At 40.1% G+C, this 27,269-nt stretch overlaps 1 protein-coding gene across 1 annotated transcript in view; it reads left to right on the plus strand.

Moving 5' to 3' along the window:
- Window positions 1–129: 129 nt before the first annotated feature.
- The window catches only part of LOC124294190, a 37,147-nt gene continuing 10,007 nt past the window's right edge, over window positions 130–27,269 (plus strand). Inside the window, exon 1 of the mRNA XM_046738572.1 lies at window positions 130–1,835. Coding sequence (XP_046594528.1) covers window positions 1,256–1,835 — 580 coding nt within the window. The 5' untranslated portion in view covers window positions 130–1,255. The remainder of the gene's footprint in view (window positions 1,836–27,269) is intronic.

The raw sequence follows: 27,269 nt of genomic DNA on the forward strand, positions 1-27,269 counted from the left end.
AAACTCGGCGCGGCCCTCGGTCTGGGTAAAAGAAAGGCTCGCGGTTATCTGTCGAGCGGACAAGCGTCTGCCGTCCGTTTAGTTCGAGGCGCCTCCGTAGTTCGTCGCTAGCGACACGGTGGAGTCGGCGTTGTCACGCGTTCCCTCGGCTTTCGATACTCCAGTCGGTTTCGGCCGCTCGGAGTCGACTCCGGTGCGTTGCTCGAGTGACTGGCCTGGATTCGGCAGTGTGCAACGACGGGTTGCCAGGTCTGGGAGTAGTTCCCTGGGACGTCGTTTGACAGCTGCTCATGTCAGCTCCTCCGTTCAGGCTAACCGAGTGCATTTGAGAACGTGTATAATAATGAGAATCGCGTCGCTTTTACGGCGGCGCTTGTCTTACCATTAAACAGTACGCCCACGCCGGTCAGAGAGGATAGATCGATATGCGACGTTTCGAAGGTGGAATAGGATGGTGTTTGTTCGTTATGGCGGAATGCGGGTCTTCGTGAAGGAAATCTGTCGCGATTTTCACGCGCCTAATATAATAATAACAAAACGATCGCGGATCGTAATTAAACGCCAAATAATGCGACGGAAAAAAGTTATTTACACATATTCGCATTGTTGAAAACGGCGTCTCGTCGTTTCTTGTTGATATTCAAAGATTCTTTACTCGTTACACGAATCGCAATTATTAATTATCGAGTAATTAGTTTTCTCTACTCACTTTATTCTTCCTACGTAAAGATTATCCACGTTGCCATGTACAAATAAAAATAAAATAAAAAAATAACGTGTTTTTTTTTCCCTCAATTAAAAACATGTAACGACAATAACAACACGCTCAAAATCCCGTGACGATAATGAATATCGCTAAACACACGATTTGAATTCATACCGACTACTTACAGTCAATCGTCGAACAGAAGGAAGAAGAACAAAAAACACTACCGTCGTTAAAATCATTGTTATTGTTGTTCTCACGCAATATCGGATAATGCATGTTTACGTTATTGCATAATTTTACACACGGTTAAAAGGCGTACACGCGAATGGCCGAGTACGAGTGAGAAAAACCGAAGGTTACATACCAATACATGATCATCCTCTGTAGAAGCGAGGAAGTTCGCAGGTGAGCGGCAAAGCTAGTGTGCCGTTAAAAGCGAAGGGTGATTTAAACGGAATTATATAAGAGAGGTGGAAGAAGAGGAATAGGGATAAGTGATTCCTGGAGCTGAGAAAATAATTAAAAAAAGAAAAAAAAAAAACAACAATGAAAGAACACTGCAGCGATCCGTCGTCAGATATGCCGAAGGGAAAGGGTTCCTCGCTCAAGTCGCTGAAATCCCTGCTGAAAAAACCCGGCCAGACAAAACCGAAGGGTCAGAAAAATCGCGTGGTGATAAACGAGAAGCTCAACGAATTCTTCGCAGCGGATTATATAATCCTTATCAAGGAGGAATGCTGCGCCGATTACGAGGAGGAGTGCGACTGCTGCTGCCAGGAACACGAGATGATAAGGCTGGGGAACTGCAAGGAGTGCAGGGCCGAGCTGAACCTCCAATTCGCGGGGGGCGGCCGTCCTCTCGATACCGATTCTGCCGGGGGTCAGGAACAACTGTTCGCCAACGTTGACGGCCTCGAGGAGGTCGAAGCCAGGGCCGCGATCGAGGGACCCCTCAGGAGTCGGCAGGTCCAAAAACAACATCAGCGCCAGCAGGAAACCCTCAGTCCCCCCGAGGGATACAAGGACGTTTGCGACGAGGGAGAATCGGACGAGGTCGATCATCACCTACCTCCTCACCCCATTTGCGCCGAGTGTAATTACTATCATCAACAGACTGCGGAGACAGGTGAGCAAATTTTCTCTCAAAACGTACATCCTCTCATCCTCCTTAATTTTACTCCTAGGGCGCTAACGGTTCTTTTTTTTTTTTTTTTTTTTTAGGGGCGGGGGGATTCATTTTCCCGGGATATCCTAATAATTGCGATCCCTCGATGGTTTTTTGTTTTTTTTTTTTTTTTTTGCTATCATTGTCAAATGTTGTTACAACTCTGCAGGTTTTTTTTTCCTTTTCTCACCCAATGCCATGGTTTGGTCAATTTTGTAGTTTTGAAATTGTTAATAATGTTTCCATTTTATATTTTTTGACTCGTATTGTGCAAAAGAAGCAAATAATATAAACATGTCTAGGAAAATCGTGATATTGTACGAATTAAATCTATGAGATAATTAATAGTATAAATTTTAATCAGTGAAAATCTATTAATACAAATTTGGAGAGTAGATAATGGCTACAATTGATATACATCCTGTTGGGTTGTTGGAGAACTTGGAAAAGTTAACGGCACGAAAGATTGAACAAAACTGCAGGGGCTCGTTCGTCTGAAAAATTTGAAAAGATTCTGAGATATAACGACGTTCAGGGAGATTTAGCATATACTTGCAATTGTTAGAAATCTTGCGGAATGTGATGTGCGATGCGATCTCTAAATTTTTCAATCCTCATTAACAATTCAAACTAGCTGTTTTTAAATTTTCTCGCCCGATTATCAACTTTTACTTATATGAAGAATGACGAGGATTCTATTCGTCACTTATGTGGAAATGTATGCTTAGGAACTAGTCTTGATTTATTTATATGTATTTTTATGCGTACTTGTAACGAGGTTGAAGTTAGTGACGTTATCGTAACGAAACATTGGAAAAAAATCACTATTTTCTTATCTTGATAATGATTTTGAAGGAACTAAGATTGGGAAATATGAGTATGTATTGTTTTATTGTGGTTTACTGAATTTCAAACAGTTCCAAAATCGCTGAGTTACGGTTTTTCTCAGCACGAATCGTTACGGTAACGTTACTAACTTCAACATCATTACTTACGATCTTTCGTTTTTCATTAGCGAAGTATTCAATTCCAACGTCACTTGAGGTCTTTGGTTTCTTACCCTTATTTTGGCTATTTTAAGTGCTCCAAAAATGCTGAAAAATTTTATACATATTTTTTGAGGCGTCTAGTCGAAGATCCAATAGTTTGTTCACTTGGTTATTTATTTGGGAGAAAGCCGCGCGCCTCCTAGTTTACGAAATATACACATAACGAGAAATCACGCGAGCGCGAAAAACTCCGTGTGACAGGCTAAAGGTTAAAAATACGACAAAAGTATTGCGGTATGCGATATGTCGTTTAGAAGCATAAGACATCAAATTGCGTGGCTACCACGCCGTTATTACGCAGATTCATTTAATGACATCGAACCTATGGTTGATTTTGCAAAAAATATCATGCGTAGGTATGTTATGCTTTGCTAAACATGTATGAAACTAACTTATGAACTAAATCCTAAAGTTTTAAAATAACGATTAGGCATATCTCCCAGAAATGAATAATCGTATTACAACGTTTACATCCGAATTTCAAGATCAAATAACAAAAAAAAAAAAATCAGAACGTCTTTAAAGGCAGTGCGTACATACATACATATCTCATTAATCAACCCTAGTAGGTCACACCTCAGTAGAATCGCATAACGGTCACACAGTGTGAAATTCACCCCCAAACGTGACATTTTTATTAAAACCAACGAGTTTTAATAATCTGAAAGAAAAAAATCCAGGCATTGTTTAAGGATCGCGGAAAAAGGTCTCTCAGTTTTCACAACCAGAAATGGATAGTTTAAATATTGTATAAAACACCGTCAAAGTTAAAGAAAGTGTCAAAAATGTCGAAACAAAAGGTCTTTATTTCGCACGAAGAATACCGCCAGGGGACCCATTTCCAGGACCAAGCTACTATACGAGGAGTTTGAAAAATGTTTTGTGTTAAAATTCATCCCCAGTGACCTATCAGGGTGAACACACGATGTTGCGCAACTCGACCGAATCATATACCATTACAAGTATTATCTCGATACCAAATCCACGCACCTTCATAAGCTATTACTTTTCAAATTCGATCAAGATTGCGGATATATCTGAAATAATTCACGAGGCAAGAAACCATTCATCGAGAAGATTAACCTCCCTTACAACGCATACCTGCGATAGTTTCGTCTCTGATCGTGAGTGTATTGTGCGAGTTTGGTCCCCGAGGGATGTCCTCACGGACGCACACGCGCGTGCATATGTCTCTGTCGGTAGTAACGTATGAGGAGCATTAGGTTTTCGTGCGTGGGAAACCCCGGTTGTGCAACGCGTATCGAGTTAACGCTACCATTATCTCTGGCGATACATACGCGTATATGTATATATATATATATGCATATGTATATGTATACATGTATGCGCATATGCACGTACACTCTTCTCCGTTTTACGCTACCTGGTATCGCCCACTTTCTTCACCCCGACTGCACCCATACGGGAGGGTTGTTGAACATAGATGCACCTTATACCCGTCATGCGGGACGACGTCCGCCCTCGTTCCTCTCCTTCCGTGACCGTGCGTGTAATCGAAAGACACGTGCGTGCACCGAGCACTACCTGCTAACTATACTGTTTCGAGTCGAAGGAAATTTGCCAAAAACCCGCGTATCGTGACAGGGATTCATTCACGTACCTTCCTAATGTTTACGTAGAGTTTTAGAGTAGAGTTGAAAGAGGAGGGTATCTTTTTTTTTTTCCTCCCTAAGCGGACGAAGGAAAGCCTCTTCTTTTTTCACACTCTTGCTGTATGTAGCTAGTTTCTTCCGTGCAGAAATGTGCCAAAAATATATCCGTTTACGTGCCAAGGTAAACTTTTTACCGGAAAGTCTTGCACCTAATCCTCTTCGGTTGGGGTTGGCCGTCTTAAAATTTTATGCACACACACACACACATATATATATATATATATGCATATAGCGAGGAAAAATTTTCAGTTCATTTACTATGTTTTTTTGCGGCACTTATCGTATGTGATATACCTACACCAACGGCTATAACGTTGTATATTTTCGTCAAAGAATTTTACTGCGGTTAAGGAAGAAGATGGCGAAAAGGGGATGTGGGGGAGTTAGGAATTTCATTGCGGCACGACGCGGTAAGTGCCGAGCCAATTTCAGGAAAATTCTCACTAGGTTCGTGCACAGAAGTGCCTCGCCTCCCACCATCCTCTCTTCTCTTCTCTAACTAGAAGCAGCTTCGCGTTTGAAATACGAGCTTGAGTTTGAGCCAAGTGCGTGAAATGCGAATATAGGTATATATAATAAATTTTTTTCTTCTTCTTCTTTCACTAATCTTCAATGAGTTATGCTCAACCGCGAAAGCTATACCGAAACTCCTTTCTTGGTACGCCAGGCGTTTTACTTAATTATATATGTAATATACAATATATATATATATTCATGGACACGCAATATATTTCAGTTTTAGAAAGAAAAAATTAAAAAAAAAGAAATATAATTTTACACTTTCAGTTTTTCTTCCCTGTTACCACCGTCAATTTACCCGTATAAATCTACCTACCTATCGCGTTATTCGTTTCGGGATGAATGTACACTGTATAATGGGAAGCCCGTGTACCGTATTCGCTGAAACTCGCACAATCTTTTCGCGAGACGTGATTTTTCAAACGCCTTTGCTGAGTAGGCGTAGAAAACCTGCCTATAGAAAAAGAAAAGGGGAAGAAACATTGGAAGCAGAAGGATAAAATTAAAGATCGCTTGTACAACGGACAGACACTTGTTAAATAAATGAAAGAAAATATTCAGACACACACACACACACACACATATATATATTATAATTAGTTAACCATTAATTTATGGATAAATAATTTTTTCAAATGACAATATCATTTATATTGCGGATAAATGAAATATTTTACATAATATAAACAAAATTTTCATTTTTTGTAGTAAAAATTTTGCACCCCTCGGATTATTACCGTGCATAATGTGCAGGTGAAAAATTTCGAATGGTTTACAATATTGCTATTCGCAATAGTGCGATTTCAAATGAATGGCAGAAATATCCGTCGCCATATCTACCCGCCACCTCCTCCCGCTCTTTTTTCCTTCTTTCTCCAGATTTTACGTTATACTTGCGGTTTTATATTCTCGCCGGTTCCCGTTTCCCTTCCGCCTCTCCTTCTCTCCCTCCGGCTCTACCTCTCTCTCTCTCTCTCTCGATCTCTCTCTCCAAGGACGCGTTTCACTCACCGTCACCTCGCTAGTATTCTCCACTTCCTTTTCCTCTTCCTCTCCGAGGCCTCAGTCGATTTCCCTCTCCGCAACTTCCTTGTAGAATCGCAACACGTTATTTAGAATACTATTGGTTAACCCTTTGAGTCTAAGTGGTATGTATTCTTGCCACGTATTTTATATATATATATTTTTTTTGTATATTTAGAGAACACTTGGACATATTTCTTTGCGGCTTTTTCTTTATGTTTGATATTTCTGATAATATACTAACAAGTTTCAATACTCGGGTAGAATTATTGCGGTATAATGCAAATTATTATTGTTAGAAGCAAATTGATTGAATAAAATGGTGAATATTGTAGGAATAATTTATTTTCGATATTGTTATCCCTTTACACGTATACATGTTTTACATAAATCATAAGTTTTTGGGGTAGCTGATTACGAATCTGAAATCAGATTTTCGAAATTCAGTATGGCCAATCCAATCATCGACCTCGAAAACTCCTGCATCGAGTTTTTTGATCGTATTCGATGAAAATTGAAATTTTCGGCTGCCATATTGGATACGCCATTTTGAATTTTCGTAATCTAATTTCAGATACGTAATCAGCGACCCGAAAACCACAGAATATTATCTTGTTATAAAAGTTGACTTAGGGAAATAATGTGCGATTCAACGGGTTAAATGGCAGTGAATCTCGTTTAGGAATTGTCGCAACAATTGTTTTGTTGATATACCTATGTGTATAAGCACATGCGAAATTTGCAGGTTATATTATGATATCCTACGCTGCTTTGGCAAAATTCAAATACAGCCTATCGGCAAACACTACACACTATAAGTTTAGGATGCAGTGATTGACAGAGAGAGAGAGAGAAAAAGAGATTAATAAATAAATGGGTATATCCTAAATCCTCAAATGACCATTTCGAAAAATTTTCTTACTCTTATAATATCCGATTAGATTAAAGACAATATACAATAAACTGGCGACGCGACGGTGAACATTACCTTTGAAAGTAAATTTTTATACACATGTTATATTTATATACTCTGCATCGCTTGACTTGCTTCTTTTAAAAAACGTGCAGAGAGCGTCAGACAAATTTTGACAAACGGTTCGCCATAACATGTCAGCTCTTGTCGCATCGTTTAAATTGAGACGCGTAACATTTCGGATTACGTTGTTACATAGCGTATAAAATACGGTAAGCCGATTTGTCACGATTTTCGGCAATACGTATATCCTGTTATAATTGCCTCGCCTACCGGCCATGGAAGAAAGGGGGAGGGGAGAGGGGGGATATTACCGTCGATTTTATAACATCTCACTGATAGCTATATGTGTATATATATATATATATATATATAATATAGAGGGTGTTTATAGCCGTGTGAGTGTAAAATGCAATTTGCTTTTGCAACTGATAACGGGAATTGGATCTTTCTCGTGGATATTAACAAATGACGAATGCGATATTACGTAAATATGAAATTAATTAATTACAAAAATTGAGGTCGAGTTATTATACGCGTTTCAAACGTGAGTTGCTGCAGGCGTGAAACGCGTGCTTCGGGGGAAAATTCAGATTGGTTTAAAGGGATTGGAGGCATTAATAGCATGCCGCATAACGTGTTAATGTTATATCTGCATATAGATTGCGTTTATACGCGGCCTAGTTCTTATTCAGAAGAATTTTCGCTGTACGAATTTAATGAGACACTTTTATTTTATTTTTTTAATCATTTTGGCATTGTTAAATATTAATTTATACAACATTGCACCCGCGTTGATTGTGATTAAGAAATAAAAGTATTCATCCTACGATTGAAAAAAAAAAACAGAAAATGTATGAAATTTAAGTATTAATATGTATGAATATTAAGTTTAGTTCGTGGAAAATAGTATATCCTCAATAACATGAACTATCATTGAATGAAATTGAACAAATAGTCTGGTGGGTTTTAAACCATTTTTACGCAATTTGAAACGAAGGATAGATGAGATTATCAAAGTTCTTCTCTCACAACTACATTATTTTCTATTTTTCTACATATTTTCAAAGAGATCTTCGTACAGCTTACGAATATGTGTAAATTTATATATAATATTATATATATATATATTAATAAATATTCAATGTACGACTATCTGCGTGATGAAATTAATGAATAGTATCGAATTTTGGTCAACCAACCGTCGCGTCGTCTTTAAATTTTTTGTTCCAACCTTCTACTTTTTCTCCTCGAGATCTGTGATACACCGCGAATAAAATAGCAAGGGTCCTCCTCACAGTCCTCAGCAGCTGCTTATTCATCTTTGTTTATCTACCGGGCCGCTGGCGTACGATCATATTTTCAATTACTTCGCCTTATAGACGCGGTTTCTGGTCGGTGAACAGAATCGACCCCCGGGATCGAGGGATCCGACGATCGTACATTACTCTCATCTCGCGCGCTTATCCCCCATCCCTGTATACATATAATATCTGGCGTTTGTCTCGATCGTCGAGAACCTTTCTTATCTAACGAGAGGCGAAAGAAAGAGATAAAGGAAAAGAGGAATAAGAAGAACAGAAGGCAATAATAAAAACGAAAAATGATAATGCTTTATATAAGATTTTAGCGGCATGCTGGTAATGAAAAAACGGATAATCTGTATTTATAAATTTATATTGATGATACCGTTTATTTTTTAATATATCTCCAATACGTGTGACGAATAAATTTTACCAAAACTTTACATTTCACGATATTTGATGAAAAAATTTTCCGTAGAATTCCGTTGGCTTATTGTGTATTATTTGCCTATAAATTACCTAAAATATTATTGATAGCGTGGGCGTGTCTGCCAATTATTATTTATGTATTTTCCGTTTTTTTTTTTTTTTTTTTTTAAACTAAATGTGCAATTAAAAAATTTAAGATCTGTTCGTCTAACGAAATAATTAGTTCGACTATTGAAATCAACTAAATGTTTTGTTAGAACCAACAGATTTTGAATTGAATTAAATAAACATTCATTTCGCCGCCCGTGAACGCACATTTAGTTGATTCGACGACTTAGTGTACACTGAGAGAAATTTTTAGTTCCTTAGTTCCTGCTCAGTCCTTAACTATTTTCATTTTTTACCACAATCGAAAAATATAGTTCCAGGTAGAAAATGAAAATTAGTTTTCTAGCCATTACCAGAAAGTCTAGTATCCGTTACTATTCTTTCTCATTACGATCATTGTTGCTATATTTTCACGCGACTGTTGCGAAAATTTAACGCTTCTGCAACGATAAATTGAGGTTAAAGCCTTGTTGAACTAAAAAAGTAGAGTAAACCTCAGAAACTGATTTCGCGTTGCAATTACCAAAAAAGGATCGACAATAGCGCAAAATGGTTACGTCCACCGCGTTTCTTGTAATCCCAACAATATTCAAACAGTTTTTTTAACGATACCTGTTTTACTGAATTTTTCTAGTTACTGTACCAATATTAATTAGCGATATTAAACAACCAGCCTGGGGGCCGTTCGAGTATTAGTTGACGCATTTTTTGCATATTTTTGCATCCCACCCTTAGTTATAACGATTGGTAACGTTTGCTTGTTTTGCCCGCTGCTGTTTCTTAAGGTTAGCTAACGCTTTTTGAAAAGCTTATTGGAAAATCGATTCATTACCTGGGATTGGCAGAAATTCCATTTACAGTCAAATCCTGACCTACAACACGTATAAGACACATGCATGCAGTATTACATAACAAAAAATCACAATCTAGGTCGTGTCGTGGAATATTCATCTCCTCGTGTGTTTTTTCTTTCTCTAAGTATAAAGTTTTCGCTCGATTTTTAATTTTGGATACATCATCACAAAACTGTGTGGTATATGTTCGTTATTTTTAGCTCGAATGATATATTGTAACACGGTGTTAAATTGCTTTTTCTTTAATATTGTTTCCATATCGTACAACATTAGTACATATATGTGTGTATAAATTTATTCGGTCAAAGTTCTTCCGGGCTTCCCTACGAAAACGATAAACGCAAACGACACTTTAGTGTATATCAAGAAGTATATAACACGAGTTTGTATTTCGTTTTAGCTAAATAATACGTTATATATGTACAACACATGTTACTAAATTATGTAACTTATGTATAAAGGGATGAAAAATTTTCACACACGTGCATCGATATTTGTGAAAATTTCAATGTATCTTTATGTTGTGTTGGGTAAAAACGGATTGTTTACCACGCACACGTCATGCGTCATGCGTGTAAATTACACACATACCATATATATCGTCGACCAGTTATTTTATCTCTTCGTTCGACTTAATTGTTAATTAACGTCGGTGCTAACGCGGTTATAAATGTAACCTGCGTTGTCCGAATTATATGTTGTTGACGTAACCGCGTAAAATTTATATCCTTCATCATCCGAACGCATTTTATTAATCAATATATACATGTTATACGGATAAAAATTGCAGTTTATAATATACAATATTGATGAAAATTCGTGAGAAACTATAACTTAATCGACAAATGAAAATATCTCGGCCCCGCAATCGCCGTTTCCATTTTATAATATACAATATATGAACAGCGTTTAATCGCTGCAGTGCGATTTTGGAACAGTGCGTATAATCGTAAATTATGTTTACACGAGCTGCACGCTGGTTTGAATTATACGCATAGTTATATTATATAATGCAGGTTATAGTTGAAACACAATCGTCACGTTGCACTTACACTGTAACATGTAATCCTCTCTTGCACTGCGGGATCGCTGACGTATCTATGCAACAAGGTATGTACACCGTATTATCGAGCTGTAAGAACGACGACGTTAATTCCTGATGGGGCTTCGTATTATGTACAACGATAGGTATATATATATATATATATATATATATTGGTTCGCGAAGTCCTTCCTCCCTTACTCGCCACACGGAAACCGGGTTCTGTTTCCCTGTGAAATGAAGAAGAACGTATGAAATAATAAAAGCACCAAAAGAAAATAAGAATAAATCGTTTCTATTTAATTCAAGAAATGCACGGTTAAGAAAGAAAATTTCACTTCGTATTACACTGAGAGAAATTTTTAGTTACGGTTACCGCTCAGTCCTCGACTGTTTTCATTTTTAACCACAATCGAAAAATATAGTTTTAGGTAATTTTAACTTACAATTAGGTATAATATAAATTTCTCCACAGTGCATACGCGTAAGTAGGCATAAGTACGATATGGACGGAGTCGAGTTTTTGCATTAATCTGAGGCTACATCCCGTATAGGCAATAACGCCCTGCAGCCATGCCCTAGTCTAGCCTCTACACCGTATATCTACAACCTCTCGCTTTACCTCGTTCGAAATATCGCCGAAAGTAAACCGCCTCGTCGTCGACAAAAACGCCAGACGGGCTCTCGCCCGAAACTCGAGACGTTACGGTAGGTCTACGAAAGAGTCCAGGTCCAGCCACTAGCCGAGTATGCTCGTCTATGGCTTATGTCCTCCGTCCTCCCTGTGACGTACATACTACATTGTCACATACATGTATATTACAAGTTCTAGATATACGTATGATATCTGTTTCCTCTTTCTACATATATGTATATGAAAATGTAACCCCGAAAGGAATATTCAATTAAGGTCAACAGACTTTTCGAACGTATGAAACTGACACCGATCTTTGGTTAAAAGTTTTGCGTGTGATCGGGTATTAATGTCGGTACGGCAAAATATAAATTTCTTTTCTTTTTATATCTTATTCTTGTTTTTTTTTTTTTTTTCATAGGTACGTACACGTAAGGAAATATTGACCGAACGTGTCACGAATTTTGTGCGAAGTTACGTGTAATACTAAATGATTTTTAGGCGAAGGTATGATGCGCCGTTTTTATCACGTTTTTACTTTATTTTGTGGCGAGGCGAGGCGAGGCGAGGCGGTAAGAAATAGCCGTGATTAATTTTGATAAAATTTGTATACCTAAATTTTGCGTAAAGAAGGGGAAAATTTTTTTAACCCGATGCGAATTAGACGAGCGTATAGGAAGATTATTCAGTTTGTGAGATATGAGTACAAGTCTGTTTTAAATAACAAGTTCCAATGAATCGTAAAGAGGGGAAAAAAAACAGAATAAAAAAAAAAAAAAAGTATGAGCGGCGCCAAATTCTTGATCGAAAAACGAAACAAGGACTGAAACATTTTTACGCTGGATATTTTTATTATTCTACCGATAAATTTTCGTGCTCTTATTAGAAGCGTTTAAAATCATTGGAATTTCTTTTGTTTTTCATTTTTCTCTTCATTTAATTCACAATTTGCTTGTATACTTTCCAAACGAAACATCCATCACCGCCATCTCATCACCGGGCTGAAGATCCGTTGTATTTTACAAAAAAAAAAAATTCACCGTGTACGAAAATTTCATGAAAATTAATACAGTGATATCGCTAATCGAGCGATTGCTTAGAAAAAAAGTTTTCCTTCTCGTTTTCTTTTTTTATCGAGACGTTCTGTAAACCGTTTCCCCTGTTTTTTTTTTCCCCCCCTCTTTATTTAACATTTCTTTCGTTATCGTACGACGTACTAAAAGAGGGGAATAAAATAAAAAATCCTGCGGGTCACGGTCAGGTCGGAATGGCCTGGAACGTTCCGTATAAACTGTCATAATGTCGCGGCATCGCGCACGTAAATTCCGCACTCTTCGAAGCCTAGAGAGAGAGAGAGAGAGAGAGAGAGAGAGAGAGAGAGAGAGAGAGAGAGAGAGAGAGAGAGAGAGAGAGAGAGAGAGAGAGAGATAGAGAGGATCTGCTCGCGCCTTGCGGAGACTCTCTCTCTCTCTCTCTCTCTCTCTCCGTCTCTGACTCACTCGAATCGGATATTTCTCACGCACGCACTCGCTCGCTAGCGGTTTATAGTTCGCAAGCTCGCGCTTGCGCTACAATATTGAACTTGAAAGCCGTGTCCGAGAGGCGAGACCGCCTCTCCTACTCGCGGCAGCTCCAGCTTCTTCTTCTCGCCCAGTTCGATTCCTCCGCCTCCCCCCTCCGCCCCATCCGCCGCCACCTTTCCTCTCATCCTCTCGATACTCTCTCAGCCTGTTTGTTAGTAAGTATCCCCCGGATGAATGGACGGACCGACGACGAGTTCGTATTCTTACAAGTCCCCCGTGCGCCGGTCCACTTTTCGTACTAGCGAGTCGATATAGCCGCCTCTCCTCGATTACTATAACCTTTCTCAACGTACAGTGGCCCTGGTACTCCTCCTCCCCCCCCCCCCCCCCCTTCTATCCTTCGTCGTATGCGTGCCAGAAAGGCTTGCTTGTCATGGCGGAGGGCGGTGGAGGGGGGAAGGGGGGGGGGGATCTTCGAATAATGGAGGGAACGCTGCTATTTATGGATTTTCTATAACACGAAACTCAAATTTCGGACCAACTTTTTATGTTAACCGCAAGAGAGATGCAGGATGTTAAATTCGAGTGCTGTTTTATAATTGAGCGAACCTGTAACGAATTATAATTGAGAGAGTATAGTCAACTATAGCTAAATTGTTTTTAATAATGTGAGCAATGTGAGAAAAGTTTATACATATACTGCGTATATGTTTAAACTAGATGTAATCTCGGATAGTGATAATGTCGACGTTCAATCTTCAAAACTAGATATTTTGGCATGATGTTTAAAAGATGAAAAGTTTCGAGATGTACGTTATTGATATTTGAAATGGTAGAAACGTCGAAAGTCTTTTATTGCAAGTGTTTTATTAAACATTGGGTTGGCGAATATATTCGCTAGGTTTTTGCTATGTCAGACCGAAGCAAAAACCGAGCACGATCTTTTCGGTAAACCAATATTTCGATGCTTTTTAATATTTGAGCGATTAGATATGTATAATATGGTTTTCGCCTATTCTCTGTGCTGTGCTTTCAATTCAAAGCCCGGATTCTAGTCAGACGCATGTTCGTGTCGCATTATATATACGTATCGCGGATTTCAAGATTATCCAAATTTCAAAGGCCTGAGACCGACGGAATTACACACTGGATTTTGTACATCGTACAATTAGAGCCCACAAAGACGTTTGAGAATCGTATAACAATAATGATAACAACAACATTGACAATCATGAATTCTGGTGCACAGAATCAAATGTGTCGAATGCAAATTAATTATTTATCAACATAGTTTATGAGAAAATTGTATAATCTGCATGAAGATTTGACCTGCTATGCGAAATATATAATTGTTATTTAAGTTTATTTTGAATTAAAGTTTACACTGGTGTTGATTTTATTTTTTTACGTATTTTTTCAACTACGTAACGAAATAACGGCACAGTTAATCCAAACTTTGAATGAAATACGTAGAATCTAGTTAGGTAGGTAAAAAATACCTATATTATCATGTACAACCCGGATGAAAAATAATTTTTAACGATGAGATAAAGTTTTTCTCTGAATTTTGCGAACAATACATGTATATACCGTATTGACGAATACCGAAGTTTGGCGTTTACCGATAACGAACTAGCATATTACGTAGGTATGTACGATATAATACCTATACCTACGCGATTGTGGAATCCGTTGCGCATAAATTCTCGGAGTTCCTGCCAGTTTCGAAGCTTAAATTATACGATGCAAGTTGAAGTAGGTAAAATTGACGAATCGATTTTCTCGAGTTACAAAGCTGGATGCGGAATTCCACCTTCGTCGAATTATAAACGGGAAGCTTCGATCGTTATTGTCATCGCGATCCTGGGATGTGATACGTAAAATTTGTTCATGAATTTTCGCGACAAAGATAATAATTTGAAGTTACATGTATGAGAGTTGGTTTTGAAAAAAAAAAAAATTGTTTTCTTGCTTCTGCGTACGATTGTAACAGCGATATCGTTCGGCTCTCTAAATATATATTGACAGTCTTGACATCGTAACGACAACGCTGCGATGTATCGACTTAAAATGAACCGTAAATTATATAACCTTTCAAGAATACACGTACATCGGCTCCTTCGAGTTCAACCACTACAGGCGGTTTGTAATAAAGACCGTAGCCGTGGTGGGTGGTTAAATTGAAGTTCGATAAAATAGGGATATTGAGCAGGAAATTCGAATTTCATATTTATGGAACCTCTATTATAATACCCACGTAAAAGGAAATCCAGATCACCAAGTGTGTGTGTATGTGAGAGAGATTCCATACAAGAACCTAAACGGCTTCGCGATTTTCCATGCCTCCTATATATGTACCTATATGCACGTGTAGGTATATTATAGGAAAAGTCTGCTATATATCGTTTGGTGTAAATCTCGTTTGTTTTACTTGATGGTTGGAATTAATTAGTGACCGAGGCTTTGATGCCACGTCGGTAAAGGTATAAATTAATCTTCCAACTTAGCCGGAGGCTGAATGGTTGGATGCCTGGAGTATTCTGTCACTGCTGTCGGAATTGAGTCTATATTCACAGTTAAACGTGTAACCTACGTTATACACGAGTACGTGCATACCTGCATACACCTTGGATAATTTCTGATCATTGCATACGGCTTAATTTTCGATAGTATCGTAGTATGACTTGATATATTTGTCAAGGTATGACATATTTGCAAAAACGGTAGAACGAAGTTATAGATACTCTGTATAACGATGGAAAGACAAATTTCTTCTTCGTTGGTTCTGTAAACAAACATATGAGGTATTCCGTATTCTTTAAATACGGTGTAGAGTGTACAAGGACGTCTTTCATCGAGTTTTAGATTTTTATTGCTCACGAAAATACGAAAACCCATTTATCGAATCAATAGCCCCAATCTATTGGTTTCGAATTTATTTCATTAATTCATTGTTAAAAAACGAATATTTCGATACACACATGCAATTGGGTAAAAAATATAAATTTACATCTCATTTGCTTTCTTTACTTTTGCGCTTTTCGTTTGGAAGTCACAGGCGAAACAAGTTATTGAGAAGTGAGGAAAAACGAATAAAATTGAAATCTGTATTTCTTGCCCACTTCCATCTGTGCCTCAAAATCGTCATTTCTCAACAAAGAAGTCATGAGAAAAATTTCAAGCCAATAGATTAGAGCTATCGATTCGACGATGGGGTTTTCGTGTTTTCGGAAGCATATTGAGAGTCAAACCCGTGGTTCAAAAATATGAAACTCGGTAAAAAATGTTCTTTTTCCCCGCTCTACGTCATATTTGAACATAAAAAAATCACCAATGTTGAGGGTCAGACGTACGTCGGTTTCGGGGTGGAATGCCTCATACACATACAATCTGTATTCCAAACTGACGCATTCCCGTATCGCTGTATAACGAATCATTCGACGATTCGGCGAGAGCAGCGCAAAAATCTATGTTTAGAATGTTCGTTTGCGTTTTATTCGACGAGAAGCGAAGAGAGCTCGGTTATACTAATCGGCTCAATGTTTGGCATACATAGTTACACGGTTTGAAAATCGGTTTTCCGTCCAAGTCCAGCCTGCGGGCACTTGTCTTCAGTGTGTAATGTGTATATATACGTATGTATACACGTACAGTGTACATACAGGTATACATATCTCAATCCTATGGTATACTCGAGAGAAGAGAATTCAGAGAGGACGACTGCAAGGCACTGCAAATCCGATTTTACAGAGAAAGATCGATTCCACTTGCTGCAACAACTCCTCGAAGTACTATTGTGGATATATGTACAATACTTGCTTGCTGCCACCGTTGTTGATGTCGTCGCGGCAGCAGAGAAGTGAAAGCCAAATGGTATCGACGAATTTCCGAACGTATTCCACACAGTTAGCGAACTGTTTTTGCCGCAACGTTGTGCAAACGAGGGTTGAATTTATAGATTCTACGTATATGTAACGATTTTTTCACTAAATCGCATTGCAATTTTCACGATGACGAATTGCACAGATCGACAAAAAAAAAAGAAAATGTATTTCTTGAGTTTATATTTAATTGAATAAATTTTTATTCTACACGTGAAATAATAATGAAAATTTCATTCATTGGTTATAAAGTTTGCTCTTGTCGTTTTTACGCTTATAAATAAGTCTTTGGTATAATAAGTTTTTGGTCGATAGTATAATAAGCAGCAGGTAGCAGCACGTTGAAATAAAAAGTAAACTTTATCCAATGAAACAATTTTTTGTCTAGAAAATTTCACGTCCAGAACCCAGACTCAAAAATTAAATTTGAATTGTTTCAACTTTCGTCGAAGTAACTCGGTGCAAATAATCCGATCGAAACTCCCTCTCTATTTTTGACTCTCCACCTCACTCGTTGGCAATTTTCGCTGCCGCCCAGAATGGATTTTTGCACTTGATACTTTTCTTTCCGTACGATACGATATACTTGTATACATAGCTTCGCATTATTTTATATATACCTTATACCAGCGACAAGAGCCTGCAGCACGTATGCATCCATATTCTAATTCCGTCAGAGTCGTTCACCTTTCCTCTGTAGCAATAGCGCAGCAGACAGCGGTTTGAAATTTTCCCCAAAGTTGAACCGCAGCTGCGAAAATATGACTATACGTACGTCGTATCCACCCGTCGCAGGATCGCTACCGTGCATATATGAGCCAGTCGCAACCGCGTACCAACAACTTTCCGAGGCTCTTGAAAACGTAATTAAACACCCGCGCGCACAAACGCTGCGGTGCAAAGCAATTGTACTGCAAAATTGTTGTGTGCCGTACGTGTGGACGCTTTGCGTGGAATGGGGTTTTCACACGACGTAACCATGCGAAAGAATCAGGATTGACGCACGTAAACTTGACACTTTTATGAAACAAATCGTATATTAGTCGAAGCTTGCTTCCAATTTAATCGTACTGTACAACACCTACAACATTACAATAAACGATGAATTCGATTTGCTATACATGTAATAAACACCTCTACAACGCATCGGTAACACTTATACAGATATAAACGATATTATACAATAGATAAAAAGTCCAAGGTACGGTTATTCGTACAATGACAAGAAAGTTACGTAGGCACCTATTACGCGATGTTCATCACGAAGATGAAGCTAGGGTGAAACATCCAAACCTACCGAATGATTACTTATATTATCATACAGCTTACGATCCTGGTTAGCTTAATATCCATCGCACCTTGGTCTGGTTTGACCGAACATCTAGTGATGATGATGGTGGCCCTTGAAGTGGTGATGATGGTGGTGACCGTGTCCCCCGTAGCCACCGTATCCGTAGCCATGGCCGAACCCTGGACTCCCAAAACCGTGACCATAGCCGGCTGCTCCACCGCCATATCCAGGCGCGTATCCAGCTCCAAAATCGCCGCCGTAAAACGGGGCGTAGTGAACTGGGACCGGGATGGCCACCGGATGTGGAACCGGGACTGGAACGGGAACCGGCCGGTTCACGGTCACCGGGAAAGGGACGTGGCGGTGGACCACAACCGGGACGGGAACCGGGACCGGGACCGGCTTCGCGACCGGGACGTGTCTCGTTATGGGAACGGGAACGGGGACTGCGACAGGTTGAGGAACCGTGTAGAACGATCCGTCGCCGTAGCCACCGTATCCACCGTATCCGTAGCCGCTACCATATCCGTAACCGCCACCGTATCCCGAGTATCCTCCGTGTCTGTGAACGCCGTGACCTCCGTGAGTCCCGAGTGCTGGTCCCGGATAGTAGACGCCTCGTTTGGTCGGTTTCAGGGATGAAGACCCGGAGCTTTCGTCGGTGATTGAACCGGCATCGGTGTTGTCTTGACCGAGATCGGCTCCAGCTTCGGCGGCAACATCCTCGTTTTCGCTTCGGCTCGAGTTAACACCCACGCAGAGGGCTACCAGTAGAATTACCTGAAATTAAACGGGAAAGAAGGAAATCAGAGGATATGTTTACCTCGTGGTTTTCTATTCCGTTGTTGTTCTCCGGGTATTGAAAAGCTCATTTGCGAAAAGCTTCCTTTCGTGATAAGCTTTGTTTGGAGGGTGGGTATGACGGTGTTCTGCAGCCAGCGTGCCTTGCAGGGATTACCTATCACGGGAAAAAACCTTGGATAGGGACGGAGGGGGGGAAAACTTATTTTATACACCGTACGTAAGAATCCTTGGTTTTAGCTCGCTCACTAGACGCTGAGAGTACTTCGGTAGTACCTTTGGAGGTTCGCAATGAGAAATAAACCGTCGACGATTCCGTTTGAAGGAATTCTTGAAATACCCAGAACCAAATAAGCCTAACAATGTAAATCATTGACTTTTGGTTTCTTTAATTTTTTACCGCGCATTGAACCGTGCCGCTGCATCGGATCGTCGATCGGCTCTCTAGTCACGGAGCAGTGAGAGTGTTTAACTTTGTGGAAAGCGTCAAGCAACGTCGATAATTGCAACGTTCATCGTACCTTGACGCTGGAACAGCGAGCACAAGTCACCGGTTCTGAGCTGATTGCCAGCTCGATCACCGCGCCCATTTGTGAAGACCTGCCGTTTCGGCGAGTCTCTAACGACGCAATGGAAGGTTCCCACAAACGCGTATGCAAACGGTGTGAAATCTTACAATCAACATTCTTCTTGGCCCCCCTCCCTCCCCTGCACTGCCATCTACTCAACTTGGCACGTGCGTACGAGACAAAGCGGGTTATAATATATTGAAACACACGCCGTTAACCCGTCGTCTACACGCCTATACTTCGTCTATAACCCTGCTTCGTGCTTCATTTTGTATGCTGATATCGTAGCTGTTTACCATTACTTGATTCTATTGAAAAATCTCTGTATTCCTTCGCGGTAATGAACTATTGGCTTCGGGCAAGGGATAGTACCTACAGATAGGATTCGTTCGAGAATATACCAGTTTTTACTCGTCCAGCAGTTGCACGGCAATTAATCGTTGTAGCGTTTTTCCGCGCGGGCATTGGCGAGGGTTTTTTTTTTTATCAAGGATGATCAAAATGCACGGTGGTCTGTTTTTTACTAGACCGGTGAAAATCCCGATTTCAACATTTAACGAAGCTACGCTACCGAAGAAAATAATTGGTAACATTTCACACCGTCTGGCTAAGTATTCGAAGGGATGGACGATGCGTGTGGATGTAAAACCCGGGTAGCATATACGTGCAACTGGCGGATCGAGTGGGAGGTATGAGTAAAAACAGCGTTTTCAAACTTTATATACCACTGACTTTGCACAATACGAAAACTGCCGACCACGCTGCACACACGTAGGTGGATACTTCTCGTCCAGATTCGCAGCACGGAGAAGGCAGAGCGACTTTTTTGCTTATACTGGCGCTTCGAGCCCGACGAAGGAGTGTGAAAAACAGTGGAAATGATAAAAAGTAACGTTGAAACCGGCAGATTTTCTACAGATTAGTTTGTCTATTATATCGGTACTCACAGCGTTGATCCGTAGGAACTTCATGTCGGCGCGGTTATCGCGAAGACGGCTGTCGTCGCAATTCAAAGATTCCGCTCGGTTGCTGGCCTATTTATCCTAGGAATCGGATCGGCACTTGCCTCCCCTTGAGGCGGTCTCGGGGCTGTGATTCCGCCGGCCTTTCTCTCCTAATTAGTCCTTTCCCTACTTCCTTCCAGGTTCGGAATTTTGTCATTTCCGTCCGGTGACCGGTGACCGGTTACTGTCTGTTCCCGGTTTCGATCGACTCGACCGGTTAGAACAGGTCCTGTTTCCACACTCTGCAGGAAGTGGCGTTAAAAATGGATCTGGCGCTGGTCTCGTTTCTCCAAATATGTTTACCCGTTTTCTACACCTTTGCTATAGCCGCCTATCGTTGGTGGATTTTCCTGATTGTCCGCTACTGCTGTGAAGCGATGATTGAAAGTGCGGAACCCAACTACCACGAGGATTACCACTTTTACCCTAGAACACCGAAGAGATGGAAATTTATCCATACTTCGGATCGGGGTCCTTCGATCCTTCCGATTAATCCAATCGCGTGATTCTCGTTTGCCGCAGGACCTCGGATTAAGAGGTTGATTTTTACAAATGATGAATATTGCTCTGAAACTGTGCTACGTAGTGGATCGTTTCTTTGGGATTCGATGATTTATGGGTAACAGGATCTAACAAAGTCGTGGAAATCATCGAAATCGTGTAAATACAATTTTTTCGCGTGTACGCGTCGGTTGCTTTGAATATTCTCCAAACCTACGCATTACTGATGGTGATGATAACCCCGTTCTACATTCAATGCCGAACATATACTCGTATATGCAAAAATAATTGACTTCCATTCAATAAGTGCACCGTAAAAGAAGAACCTGTAATTTTATGCACGATCCTATTAGAATTAACGAGTCTCGATTGACGCGTGTTCCGTCGGTCGATTAATATCGAAACGAATTGATTCTTTTCTCGATTACGACCATTTTCACGACTTCGTTAGATCCCGTTACTCACGAATCATCGAATCCCAAATGAAAAATCCGCTACGTAGCATCCTTTCGGAGATACGTTCGTCTCTTTTTTTGTCGAAATCGATCGGAGCTTCCTCTTAAAGGGAGAACCGAAAATCTGTTCCGTTTGTATAACGTTGCTAGACGCCAATTTCTCACCCCATCGAAAATAGCCGATCTCTATGCGCGCCTGGAAAAAAGTAGAGAGAAATTTCCATTTGCATAATATTTCTCCGACGATCCGCAATTGGAAGCCGGTGTATGGATTCCCTACCCCGTCTGTTTGCCAAAGTTTGCGTCACACCGACGACCGTGCGATGTAACGGGTAGCCGAGTCGTTCGAATGCTCAGAGAGTCGAGTCTGCACATGGCAAACTTCAGTTTTAACAATGGTCAATAACGGCGTTCTTCTTCCTCGCAGTTTAGACTCATTGTCAAATGCAATTCGGGCATTTTTCCCGAAGAAGAAGAAGGGCTTGGAAACAACTTATTCCACGCTATTGCAACAAGGCACACTGCATCGTGTCGGCTCAAATATTGTAACAAATGGGTTTTCGTACTGGGCAAGGTAACTCGGCAAATGATCTTCTCTACGTGTGCACGCTCTCACACAACCTCGATCGCATTCGCACCCACCGGATGCACAGTCTTGCGTGACTCCGGTCGGCCAGGTCGCCCTCTGCCCTCGCTGTGTGATCCGGTGCTGCTGGGATGTAACGTGCGCGTGATTCCTTCGGGAACAGGCAATCCACGCGGTCCGTGTATATCCTTCTCTTTATTTCGGGTGCATGCGGTCAAGTAGATGGCAGGTGCTTAAATACTTTAATATCCCAATATAAGGTCTCGGTTTGCGTGTTTGTGCGTTCATGCCGTCGACTTTTCCTCACGCACGATAATATTCTCATCGGTACAACGATACTTTACAAATTTTAGGAAACAAAAATTTCATCTCAATTTTCTTCGTACTTTTTCGACTAACACGCGTCGATTATCTTCTAGGTTCAATGGATATGCCTTCATTTTTTTTTTTTGCTGCTAATTTGTTTGATCAACGATTAAATGTTTCATCAGTGAATTGTAGTTTCGACACTTGGATTGCTGATTCGTTAAACTAAATCGAACGAAATCGAGTGTCGGACCGTGAACGTATTACTTAACGTCAATTGATTGCACTTGATTTATATCGGTATGGTATTACTTTTTCACTCGGAAAAAGGATTAATGGTTCTTAGGCAAAGTTCGTTTCATCGCACTGGATGCTTCGGGCACTGAAAACACGACGAAGTACTCGAAGCTTATCGGGTGCCGAATGAAATTAAGAGTGATTATACGAAGACTCGAGATGCCTGAGGCTACGTCGCAGTTTGTCTCGTATCCCTTTCATTCCAAGCTCGGTACTGTTTCAATCTGTAAAAACTCATCGGCACCTAATGTAATTGTATGCAGAAATTAGCAAGTTTCTCTTAATTTCACCGTCGCTCGACATGGAATATTAACTATGGGCAGGCGTTGACCAAAATTTTTTATTCCACTCTAGTACCTACCCAGAAATTAACTACATCATGTATTAGTGCAACCGTAATTACAAAAAAAAACACTCCGAGTGTTTCCGTTAAGCGATTCTTCTTCTTCCTCCTCACCGCCATTATTTACCCCGCTGTGATCGTGTTTCGACTTAGACACGGTAATTACAGGTACCTACCCGTAACAAGGATTTTTCTTCACTCACTTCAAACAGAATCCACACGAACGTGTCAGGATTAAATTTAAGAAAGGAGATGAAAAATTCTCCATGAATCGCAAATTAAAATTTGTTGGGGATTTGTTCACACGGGAACAATGAAAAAAATGTGGTGTAATTCACGCGCGGGTTCACGTCGCACGTACTTGCCCATTAGTCCAACGAAAACTTTACTCTCTCGGCTTGTACCAACGTTCGTTCGCTTCTCGCGGTGTGCAGGTACATCCTTTGTAATATTTTTCTTCCTCCCCCCCTTCCTTTTACTCTTCACTTTCTTTTTCTCTTCGCTTCCTCTGTACTTTTGTCGGTGAACCAACGGCCCCGGCAGCTTTGCCAACGCGTACACTTGACCCATGCACCACCTTATACCCTTCGTTGCCTGTAATAGGCATTGTTACCATAAACACCTACCATTCGTTTAATCAGACATCGTAATTAAAAGAAAATTTTTCCCTCGGTCAACCACTCGTCCCAGTTCATACTTAACGTACCTACACGGTCGTTACGCTTTGACGTCTCGTTGGGTTCGAGTTGGTCTCTATGGATATAATTCTTGGCATGCAATGAAGTATTCAACGGTTGAAGAGTGAAATTCACGATCGAATGAATGAAAATCGATTGTCCCTCCAAAGTAGGTAAACCTTCCGTTGTTAATCACATTCGTATGCAGGGTTGCAGTTCGGGATAGTTCTTCCTCCGACTCCACCAACCCTTGTCCCTCCTTCTAGTTTTTTTTTTTTTCTCCAGGATAGTTTTTTGGTTCGCCGGGCATGCGTTTGTGTACGCGCACGCAGTCCGCGCCTCATTCCTCGGGCTCTCGGCACTTTATATTCAATCCAACGTCTCCGTAATATCCTCCGGCTAGTTGGTATGTGTTTTACGTGCATGTGCCGGTGATCATGCGGAGTACATGAGGCCCGGAGGATATTATAAGGATAGGTGTAGTGTAGGACATCGTGTACCTCGGGATCGTCTGTCGCATAACAAATTCGAAACAAAGAATGTCCCCTCTAATCACAGCCTTTGTACTCTCCATCCACCGTTCGGAAGAAGAAGAAAGCCCTCTCAAGCTTTCCAACCACGAACTCTGGCGCGGGTTCGTTCCTTCGTACATCCACTACACGTACGGCCCTAATCGCTCGGATGGCACAATGGATGTCTTTGCGACCCCGATCTAATTGCAAGGGTTCGATACATGTATAACTTGGTAGCCGCGTTGGTTCTTCAGGGTTTGTGTTTAACGTCGATAGTCCGTTATACACTTATTTATGTTCGATGGTACATGGAAAACTTATAAAAATGTCACGGTTATCCTCCCCTTACTCAGCCGTTGAATATTGTTGTTATTTGACAAAAGAAATTCACCTACGGGGAAAGAATGAGACAATTTTAAACCTCACTTCCTGTCACCCGAGAGCTGGCGCCGAATGAAATGTCTACCGGAATCACGAATCGGAATTTCGTGTCACAGCAAATTCTTACGTGGTTATTTTTTCCCGTTATTACACTCCAGTTGCCACCTTGCAGGTTTATGTAACAAACGCTTGAGAATGTCCATCGTCATTGTTCAGCATCGATTTGCGTCAAATATATCGATTGTTTCGAAAACTTTATCAAACTGACTGCACGCGCTTATTTTCGTTCCCATTAACGACGTAAACGTTGCAGTTCGAGGAATCATTGATCGCGAGCTGTGAGTTTGCCGTACCTATACTTATAATTACTCCTTAGAAGTGACTCGCGATAGGAAGTCTGTTTCTTCATTGTGTTCGTCATCTTATTTTTCTTTCACTCTTAATTTGTCCGCCTTCCGTAACGAGCAGCTTCTTCTATATATTGTACATCTCTCGCTTGGTTTGCCTAATTGGATCTTACCCCAAGTCGCCGTTGCTGCACCCGAGCAACTTTCCCCCCTTCATTCCTCTCTCGTATCCAATTTTTTTTTTCTTCGTCCAAAATTTCACCCACACAACCGTACACTTGTGTAGAAAAGGCTTGTTCACTGGTTTATAGTTTGTAAATTAGTTCCAAGTTAAATTAGAGTTATTTGTAAATGTTTGATTGGTAGAGAATAAATTCAAGTTTAATAAACAACACTCTTTTCACGGGATTGTTGTGAAAAGGGAGGAGAAGGCATTCCGTAAAAGATGTTGTAGAAATTGAGACGTTTTCTTAATAATAAATAAAGTTATTTACAAATTTCATATCGCTGGTATCATCAAGTGTACTGGAAAAGTTCATTTGAATTCATTATTCAATTTAATTAGTTCCACCTCTGTTGTAAAAGTTCATCGGAGAAATTCTGGCAACTTTAGTTTATCTAAAAGTAAAAGTCTTCCAGATAACCAAAGACCAGGATATAACCAGCTAAAGTTTTCAAAAATTCACAAAACTTAAAAGGAAACATCTTAAACAAATCACCAATTTATCTTACAATAAATTAATAAGACTTCTCGCAGCGAACCAAACAAATAAATAACCTCAATAAAATAAAGTGGAAGATAAAAATTCGGGAGACGACAACTTCCAACGCACACTTACCGCTTATTAAAATTTCTTAATTTCGAGGATGACTCCTTCGCCTCGACGACCGTTGTTTTCGTAACGCCTGAGTTGGCTCTGGTCGTGATATCTTCAACGCTGCGTATCGCGCCGTGAACTGCAACGTACGTACGTCCTCGATAAGATCATCAGCTCAGTCTTGAAAGAGGAGCGCCATGTGCTGTATTTTGTCATCGCCGTGTACGCACGCATATACCATATGTACGCATGTAACATAGGTGTAGGTATTCAAACGTGTATATGTATATATATATATATATATAAATAAACGTATATATACAAACGTGCGTAACCATGCGTAGCCGTGGGATTCCTAGGCCCGTCCTACCGCGTGAAAGACACAAGCGCACACAAGCGACAAGAAACGAAAAAGTTGAGCACTCGGACGTTTTCTTATGTTTTTTTTTTATTTTATTTTTTTTCCATTTATTTCTTCTCCAATCTCATTCTCGTTTTATATTATTACGCTATCCGTATAGGTACGCTCTCCTCTGGATGTAGGCGGCGTTTCAAGCTGTCTAGACAGGACAACCTACCGCAGCAACAACGGGCACGTGACATAATATTCCTCTTGTCAGGTCTTGTCTATTCTTATAACAGCTCTGGGTATGACGTATCGCGGAGTCGACGATATTATACGCTACTAACTGGCATTGTTTTTTGTTTTTCATTTTCTTTTTTTTCTTTTCTTTTCGCGTGTACCGCGTACATACGTATTTGCACATCCGGACGTGTGAAAGAAATTTCGGTAGTACGTTGAACGGGTTAATTGATAATCGAAAACTGTTTGGCATTGAAGTGGGTTTTTATTATGAGGATGAAGCTGGTAACGTTAACGTAACGATACATCGGTAGGAAAATTATGGACTAATCATTGTTGCGGTATAATTTTATTATGACTTTCGAGGAGTTGTTGGCTTTGCAAAATATGATTATATTTCTCCCAAGCATGTATAGTTTACAGTAACGTTACTAACTTTTTTCTCATTTTTTTTTTTTTTTTCGGAGGTTTGTACGTCTACATCAACACGTGCATTGAGAAAAATTTCATTTGTTACAGTAACTAGAAAAATTTAGTTAAACAGGTATCGTTAAAAAAAAATTTCATTTTGTACCTAGAACTATATTTTTCGATTGTGGTAAAAAATAAAAATAGTCAAGGACTGAGCGGTAACGGGAACTAATAATTTCTCTCAGTGTATGTTATACATTGCATAGGTATAATATTATTCGCGGTATACGAAGATTCCGGCAAAGAAATGCAGATTCAACTTTACACATCCAAGCTTTTCCTATTTCTTTTTGCCTCGGCGGACGTTGTTAAAACTGAATGCACTCATTTATAGCTGGCTACTTAATTAGTTCTGATGCCTGATACGGAGCATCCGTGTCTCTAGTTACATTCAAAGTTGCAAGTTATAAGATAACAGACACCGTAAATCGGTTCGTTCTA

This window comes from Neodiprion lecontei, chromosome 4 (assembly GCF_021901455.1).
Source record: "Neodiprion lecontei isolate iyNeoLeco1 chromosome 4, iyNeoLeco1.1, whole genome shotgun sequence".
Lineage (NCBI taxonomy): Eukaryota > Metazoa > Arthropoda > Insecta > Hymenoptera > Diprionidae > Neodiprion > Neodiprion lecontei.